The sequence below is a fragment of the Dipodomys ordii genome, unplaced genomic scaffold, assembly GCF_000151885.1.
Source record: "Dipodomys ordii isolate 6190 unplaced genomic scaffold, Dord_2.0 Scaffold14, whole genome shotgun sequence".
In the NCBI taxonomy this organism is placed as follows: Eukaryota; Metazoa; Chordata; class Mammalia; order Rodentia; family Heteromyidae; genus Dipodomys; species Dipodomys ordii.
This window is the reverse complement of record NW_012267230.1, coordinates 16,136,335-16,144,795: the sequence shown is the minus strand read 5'-3', so window position 1 is coordinate 16,144,795 and position 8,461 is coordinate 16,136,335. Positions and strand designations below refer to the sequence as shown.

General features: G+C 63.9%; 1 protein-coding gene across 1 annotated transcript; it reads right to left on the bottom strand.

Annotated features, from left to right (window-relative positions):
* Nucleotides 1-1,610: 1,610 nt before the first annotated feature.
* On the bottom strand, nucleotides 1,611-4,819 carry Fbxl16 (F-box and leucine-rich repeat protein 16). Its single transcript, XM_013011528.1, has 5 exons — nucleotides 4,224-4,819; nucleotides 2,657-3,165; nucleotides 2,321-2,405; nucleotides 2,077-2,140; nucleotides 1,611-1,822 (listed from the first exon to the last, which is right to left on the bottom strand). Exons 1-5 carry the CDS (start codon nucleotides 4,806-4,808, stop codon nucleotides 1,674-1,676), a joined length of 1,392 nt encoding a protein of 463 aa, XP_012866982.1. The 5' UTR covers nucleotides 4,809-4,819; the 3' UTR covers nucleotides 1,611-1,673.
* Between the last annotated feature and the right edge of the window lie 3,642 nt (nucleotides 4,820-8,461).

The window sequence follows — 8,461 nt, the reverse complement described above, 5'->3', positions numbered from 1 at the left end:
GCCCGTGCGTGAGCCCGGGGCCGGGGCCTCGGCTCCACAGACCCGAGGCCGGGAGGGCGCCCGCCGGGAGCAGAAGCAGCCCCGGGCCGAGCCCCGAGCCCAGAGCCCAGGCCAGGCCGCGGGATGGGAAAGCAGAGGAGGGGCCGGGGCCGGAAGCAATGGCGCTCTCGTTTTTACGACTTTTTAATATATATTTTTATAAACAGGTCACGTGATAAAATAGCACAAGAAACACTTACCAAATATAAGGTTATATCTTCCGCATATACAGGAGAATGAGGTCGTTATGTACAGTAAGAAAATGACTTTAGGGGTTGGTTGGTGGTGTTTTCCTCTCTCCCCTTGAATTTTCCTCGACAGTCATTGGAAGTGTCACAGCTTCAGTTGCATTAATACTTTGGGCAAATAAGACAGCTGCCCCTCCCTGTCAGGGGCTGTGGGAGAAGGGCTGAAGAGCGGGTTCCACACCACTTCAGCCCCAGCCTGCCCTTCACTTCACCACCATCCAATCTCTCTCTCTCTCTCTCTCTTTTCTTTTCTTTCTCTCTCCTCCCTCCCCCCTGTCAGTCTCTGGCTCTCTGGTTACTCTCTTCCAACCAGATAGGGGTGTCCCAAGATTGAGTGTGGGCATATTATCTCCTGGGGTTCAGGGTTGGGTTGGAAGGGGTCCCTGCCCCCTCCTCAGCAATGCACGGTGTGCCAGCATCCCCTGGACTTGCAGATGTCAGAGCTCATGGGGGGGGTAAGAGGGGGTGCAGGGTGCTGGGGACTGGAAGATCAGTGCCAACCTGACCCTTGGCCAGGCCCCTCTGCAGATTCCACCTGAGACCTAACCTGGCACATGCAGTGCACTGCTGAGGCCTGAGCCCAGCTGGTGCCGGGCGGCCAGGCGTGGCACCTGGCTGGCTATTCCAGGACATTTCCGGCTTGTCTTCTTGGATGACTGTCCCGTGGGTGCAGGTCTGGACGGGGGCCTGCTGGATGAATGTTGACCCTTCCAGGGCCACCATCGTCCGATGCTGTCCCAGCCTGGCCAGTGTCCAGTGCTTCGTAGGCCAGTGCGGGGGGGAGTGGAGAGGGGCTGACCTACACAGTGCTGAGGGCAGGGGTGTGGAGGCCGCTCGGGTTGGGCAGCCAAGGAAGGGGCATGGACCATGGCTTTGGCAGTGGCCTGTGTCACCTCACAACGCCCTGGTAGGACTCCAGGTGTGGCTCGGTGGAAGATGCGGGCAGCCCTTGGGGCTCATGTAGACCTCTGACCCCAGGAGACCCAGACCCCATCCTCCTGGGCCCTGCCCGGGATGGGGGGAAAGGAGGAGCAGCAGGAAGCAGGGTGTGGGGGGGAGGCGGTACGGGCTACACCGCCCCACCCCAGGGCCATGCCCCCGCCCCGCCGAAGCGGGCAGTGGTGGCGGCGGCTGTGGCATGGTGGAAGGCGGGCGTGCAGTGCGGGCACGAGGGGCATGCACAAAGTCCCCGAGTGTGTGTGTGTGTGTGTGCGTGCGTGCGTGGGGCTGGGTCCGCCACCCCCTGCCCCGAATGGGGCTGGGAGAGGCGCTGAGGGGTGGGGGAGGCGCAGGGCATCCCTGGCTCAGCCCGCCTCCCCCACCAAGCCAGGTGCGGGACCAGCGGCGTTGGGAGAGAGGCTGGACGGTGCGCCGCATCCCCGGGGGCTACTCGATCACGAGGCAGCGGGGCAAGTGTTGGGAGAAGTACTTGAAGAGTTCAGGTGTGGCCCCAGGGCAGTTGGTCAGCTCCAGTTCCTCCAGCTCCTGCAGCTGCACCAGGCCAGACAGCCCTGCGGTGGTCAGCAGCGGGCAGCCTGCAGCCGGTGGGAGCAGAGGAGCCGCTCAGCACCAAGCTGCAGAGGGTGTGTGTGAGGGGCAGGGCACGCACAGGGCCAGTGGTGTGCAGGTGTCCCCGGGGGCAGGCTCAGGGGCTGCGTATGCGGGACCCACCTGGACGCCCCAAAGCCTGCCTCTAACTGGGACCTGGGACAAGGCAAGCCATCACCATCACCCTGGTGTGAAGCTGGGCCCCAACGAGGCCGAGGGCGGGGGCCACTTTGAGTCTCACCTGCCAGAGACAAGAGACGCAAACTCCTCATAGCCAAGAGGTGCTTCAGCCCGAAGTCCTGCACCTGGGGAGGGCGGGAGTGAGTGAGCGGGGCTGCTGGAGGGGAGGAGGCGGGCCCTGGGTGAGACTCCCCAGCCCCCCGTGAGTTAGGACTGGGCCCTTGGGGGATGTGTGGGAGCAGGGCCGGGACTGGGGGCTGTCTGCCCGCATCCCCCACCCTGCCGCCTGGCCCCGACCCCCATACCTGGCAGCACCATCGCAGGTAAAGGCTTCGGAGGGACGACATGGTGGACAGATAGCTGAGGCCGGTGTCGGTGATGCGAACACACCTGTGGTTGGGCCAGGGGAGAACTGCCCGACTTGGTATCCCTCCCTCCACCCCCTTTCCCAGAGAGCCACTGGTGCCCACCCCTCTTCCCTCACAGGGACCAAGCCCTGCAAGCTGCCTCCCTCCTTCCCCAAGATGGGGTTTAGCCGACCAGCTACTCGGAGTTCTACACTGGACGGTGGTACCCAGGCCCGGGCTCCCGGCTCGACACGCTCCCCGCACCCCACCCCCCAGCCTGGCCCCAGCGCACACCTGTCGAGCACGAGCTCCTCCAGACGGTGCAGGTCGCAGGCCACGTACTCGAGGGCCATGTCCGTGATGCGTGGACACCAAGAGAGGTCCAGGCTGCGCAGCTTGCGCAGGTTCTCCGCCACGAGCTCCACGCCGTCGTCGGTGACCTTGGAGCAGCCCGAGAGGCTGAGGGAGGTGAGGTTGGGCAGGCTGTGCACCACGTTGACCACGCCGTGGTTGGTGATCTCCCAGCAAGAGAGCAGGCGCAGCGTGTGCGTGCTGTGGCCCTGGCGGGCCGTGAAGTAGGCCAGCGCCGTGTCCGTCACGTGGTAGGCCTGCAGGCTCAGCTCGGCCAGGTTGGGCAGCAGCTGGGAGATGGCGGCGATGGCGTCGTCCGCCACGTTGATGCAGTCGCTCACGCTCAGCGAGGTGATGCGCGCGCTGAGGCTGGACCACAGTCCCGCCTCCGTGAAGTCATTGCAGCCGGACAGCTCCAGGCGCACCACCCCCTGCATCTGCTCCAGCATCACCTGCGGGGCGGGGGGTGGGGAGGGTTCAGGGGTCCGCCAGGTTGGCTCATCCCTGCCCCACGCCCCCCACAGGGCGCAGGGAGGCCTGAGGCAGGGGTCTGCAGGGCTGCTTGCAGGGCTGTACTTCAACAATGCTCCAGAAGAGGGAGCACAAGAGGCCCAGAAGCCAGGCCCAGTTCGGAGCTGGTTTGAATGCTGGAATTACAGCTCAAAGCCAGACGCCTGCGGCTCATGCGTGTCATCTCAGCCACTCACGAGGCGAGGCTGAGATAGGAGGACTGTGGTTTGGAGCTAGCCAACGCAGTCAAAACGGGGAGACCTCCAGTTAACCAGTAGAAAGCCAGACACAGAAGTAGCTCAAGTAAATGATAGAGCACCATCCACAAGCAGAAAAAGCTGCATTAGTGTGAGGCCCTGAGTTCAACCCCCAGTACACACATACACATACAGCAATACATGCACATATACAGCAGTACACACACACACACTCCATGCACATGCACACAGCAGTACATACACACAGTGCACACACATACACAGCAATACACACACAGCAGTACTTACCCATATACAGCAGTACACACAGTACATGCACATGCACACGGCAGTACACAGCACACGCACATACACACAGCAGTACACAGTACATGCACATACACACGGCAGTACACAGTACACGCACATACACACAGCAGCACACATACAGTTTCAAGGCTGGCACACTACGGCTTGAGCCATGCTTCCATTTCTGGCTTTTTGCTGATTAACTGGAGATAGGAGAGTCTGGAGGATTTGTCTGCCTGGGCTGCTTTGACTTGATCCTCAGATCTCGGCCTCTTCCGTAGCCACCTGCCGTATCATTCCTGCCTTGAAAATCCCACCCGTCTTTGAGCAGGGATTTCAGCTTGGTGTGAGGTGTCTCATGTGGCAGCCGGGCTTCCCCATCCACAGCCACTGTTTCTCCTTAACCCATCTGAGCTGGGCCTCGTCCCTCCCCACACACAGGGCTGCCGTCTGCGGCTCACCCCCCTGCCCTCCCGGCCGGTGTGTAGACCCACCTCTAGGCCAGCGTCGGTGATGGTGGAGCGCTTGAGGCTCATGGCCTTCACCCCCTTCTTGGAGAGCGCGTAGTTGTCGATGAACTCACAGATGTCCAGGTCAGAGACACCGACCAGGCAGAAGCCCTCGAAGCCTCGCACGGCGAAGCCCTGCAGGCTCACGAACTCCTTCTCCCCGCTGGGCAGCACGCTGTACAGCTCCTTGGCGTGCAGCACGGGTGTGAGGCCGGCCCAGAACTTGGGCTGGTAAAGCACGCGCCGCCAGGCCTTGCACACCTGAGCTAGCACACACTTCTCGCATGCTGAGAAGTACCAGAAGAGGCTGTTGAGGATCTTCTCATCTGTGGCCAGTGGTGGCCGCTCTGCGGGGGGGCCCCCAGCCAGAGCGGCCCGGGACAGCGGGGCAGCCAGGCTGGGTGGGGGGGGGGTGGGGGGGGGCGGCTGGCAGGGGCGGTTCTTGGCGGCCGGCGTGCCCTTAGTGATGCTGGCTGCCCCCAGGCCATTGGGCTGGCCGGGCAGCTTCACCAGGCCATTTCGAGGCAAGCATGGAGGCTTGGGGTCACCGTCGACACCCGGGCTGGACATCTTCCTGGAACTTTCTGTAGACAGGTGGGGAGAAGGAAGTGAGTCTGCTGGTCTCTGGGAGCCATGGAGAGCTGTGTGCCCCCCTCCCGCCCCCCACGGCTCCTGCCGCTCCCTCCTGACCGCACAGAGTCCACGGCCAGGTGCGGGGCGCCCCCCGCGCGAGGGGCCAGGCCCGTGCTTACACGCCGTGGCTGCACGAATGCACCCTGCCTGGCAGCGGCCAACGGCAGTCGCTGGCTTTTCCCCTGGCCCCCTGGAGGGGCTCAGGCATCTCCTCTGAGAGTCACGTGGCAGCTCCCGAGGACCGTGGCACCCACAGAGGCTCAGGACTCACCCTGAGAAAGGGTACCGTGGGCGCCGCCGTCAGTCCCCTGTGAGCACCAGGCAGCGCTGTGCTAAATGCACCCACCACCCAGAAAAGGAAATGGAGGCGGACACCAGGTGGATTGCTGATCAGATCAGACAGCTAAGCGGTAGAGCTGAAGGTTGGACAGGCGTGGGCTGAGAAGCTAGAGGGGTCTCCTCAGGCAGGGCCATCCACCCCCAGGCTGGGTCTGGTACCTGCCCGTGGATGGCAGGCCGCACAGAGGGTAATGGGACCCCATGGTGCCTGCGCCATCTGTCTCCCTTTCCGGTTAGATCTCCTTGTTTCCACCTCTCCACAGCATGCAGGAAGGAGGCAGGGCTCTGAGAGGGGGAGTCTAGCCTTCCCAGGCTCAAGCCCCACACTTCGGACCCCACAAGGCTCCATGTTGAGTGTGTGGCCTTGGCTAGCCACCTCCCTCCTCCGGTGGCAGAGCTGGTCACAGGGGCCTGACACTCAACCTGGCTTGGAGGTTACTTGGGGGTTACTCGTGTTCCCAAAGTAAAGCAGAATCTGCCTTCCCAGGGCTGTGGGTGACTCGGGCTGGGCCGGAGCCCATGTTCCAGTCCCTGGTCTCCCATGCCAGAGTTTCAGAGGGTCCCCTTCCTTCCTCTGGCTACGGACCATGGCCTCACACAGCCACCAAGGGGGGGTGTCTTAAAAGGCTCCCGAGACCTTCCCAGCCCCTGCCGTGGGCCTGGGACTAGGCCTGCCTATTCCAGAAGAAAGGCGCCCACGTCTCCTTTGCGGTTGAGGCTCCTTCTGAAGGGCAGGGCTCAGCAAGCTGGGACAGAGGCGGGAGCCTCGGGAGGAGGGCCCTGCTCTCCCCATCACCAGGTCCCAGAGGCTGCGCCCTGGGGAGGCCGTCCTTGTCAAGCACGCTGGCCCTGGAGCGTGTGCAGATCACCGGGCTGACCTCCCTGGGTCCAAAGGTCCTTCTCTACCCCGCAGCTGCAAGCCCTCTTGTCCCCGCAGGCTGGCCAGGCCCTTGGTCTACCTCCCTCTCTCCCACACCTTGGCTGCACCTCTGCTATGCTCAGCAGCCCGCTGGTGGACGCGGGCAGCGGCTGGCCGGCACCCACACCCCTCGCACCTTGGGGAAACCATCTAGCTCAGCCTTGTGACAGCCCTGTGTGGGGTACAAGCTTGAGGCTCAGGGGAGTTTAAGCTTGTGTCCCAACGCGGAGGAAGCTGAAGCCAGGGGTGACCCCAGATCCCTGAGCACCAGCCCTGGGAAGAAAAGAAACAGCAGGGCTAGCCCTGCAACCCCCACATCCCAGACACACACTCCTGGGGATGGAGAGGCGATCCCAGCCTCAACACTCCCCCCCCCCAGTCCACAGAGCAGAGACCCCGTCCCCCCCGTCCCCACGCCCAGGCCAGCCTGGACGCCCGCCGTCCCCACGCCCGGCGCAGCACCATGGACAGCGGCATGCTGAGGACAGCGGCTCGGCGGGGAGGGGAGAGGAGCCGAGAAGCCCGAGAAGGATCCCCGGAGGTGGCGGAGGCGGTGCCAGGGGAGAAATAATCCAAGAGCGGTGCTGATTTAGGCTGAACGCGCTGGCAGCGCGGGGCGCACGTGGCTTGCCCGGTGGGGAGGGGGTTGCACGTGGACACCCAGGGCCTCCGTAGGCCGGCCCACACACACAGAGGGGAGGCCGCAACGTCCAGCCCAGCCCCGCACCCTAGGTTCGAGCCGCCGCCCCTGCTGTTCCCACACCGCGCATCCAGCGTGCTGGCCACACTCCTGACGGCTTAACACCCGGAGAACCCCTACCACGCGGCACAAAATGGCCCAAGACTGAGGCTTTGGGAGAAAGGTCAGCCCCGTCCCGTAGGAGACCAGGATCACTTAGGGAAGACGCCCTGACCCAGCAGGACGGCTTCCGGGCTGACTCTCCACACGTGGGCCAGCATCACAACCTTCCCCCCAGGGCCGACCCCGCTCCGCCAGGCCCCGGCCCCCACCCCTCCCTAGGCACATGCCTTCCGGCCCTTGCTGGGAAGCCAGCACCCCGCTGTCCGCCTCTCCAGGTCTCCTCTGCTCCCCCTTGAAAACAGATGCCACCACGGAGGTTCTGACTGCTGCCGCACAGTGGGTGAGAGACAGCAGGCTGAGGACTCAGACACGTCCACATCCCGGCCACCGCGCACGTGTCAGAAGCAGCGCGATCCTCCCACCCCCGGCCACAGTGCTCTGGGGTGAGGGGATGGGAGCCCACGGCCCGGGGTGCTGGGGGGGTCTTTGAGAGAGACTGGAGTTGATGCCACGGCTCATCTCCACCCTCCTGATGTTGAACCCCAGCTCTCCAGGCCCAGCCGGTGCCAGGGCCCTGGGCAGCTTCCGGACAGGGTCTGGGATGGCAGCAACCTCTGCTGTGGCTTCCTCCCGGTCCTCCACCCAGGCTGGCGCTCCCCGCCAGCCACGGCCGGCTGCTCTGCACGGGTGGGGGCAGGACAGGCTCCAGCCTCGGAAATGGGGGAGCCTCAGCTGGGGCCTGAGTCCACGGCGTGAGGGTGGCAGGGAATGGGCCCCCCAGTCCTCCCCACTGTGTGCACAGCTGGGCATGGGGGGGCCGAGGCCTGAGGATGGACCGAGGGTGGGGAGGGGCAGCCCGCAGGGGGGCAGGGGAGGGCAGGGCTGGAGGTGGCGCTGTCCAGAGGCTGGGCCAGCGGGCTGGCCTGAGAGCTGACGGGTCCATCCTTGTCCTCCTCCTCCTCCTCACCCTCCTCCTCCTCACCCTGCTCCTCATCTTCCTCATCCTCACCCTCCTCCTCCTCCTCACCCTCATCCTCCCCATCCTCCTCCTCCTCCTCCTCGCAGTCATCATCCTCATCCTCACCCTCCTCCTCCTCACCCTCCTCCTCCTCATCCTCACCCTTATCCTCCTCCTCCTCACCATCATCCTCATCTTCCTCATCCTCCTCACCCTCCTCCTCCTCACCCTCCTCCTCCTCATCTTCCTCACCCTCCTCCTCCTCCTCTTCATCCTCACCCTCCTCACCCTCATCCTCACCCTCCTCCTCTTCCTCCTCATCTTCCTCATCCTCACCCTCATCCTCCTCCTCCTCACCCTCCTCCTCCTCACCCTCCTCACCCTCCTCCTCTTCCTCCTCACCCTCCTCCTCCTCATCCTCCTCACCCTCATCCTCCTCACCCTCCTCCTCCTCTCTCCCCTCCTCATCCTCCTCACCCTCCTCCTCCTCCTCTCCGGGCACCATGTCTGCAGGGGGAGATTTTGGGAACCCACTGAGAAAATTCAAGTTGGTGTTCCTGGGGGAACAGAGC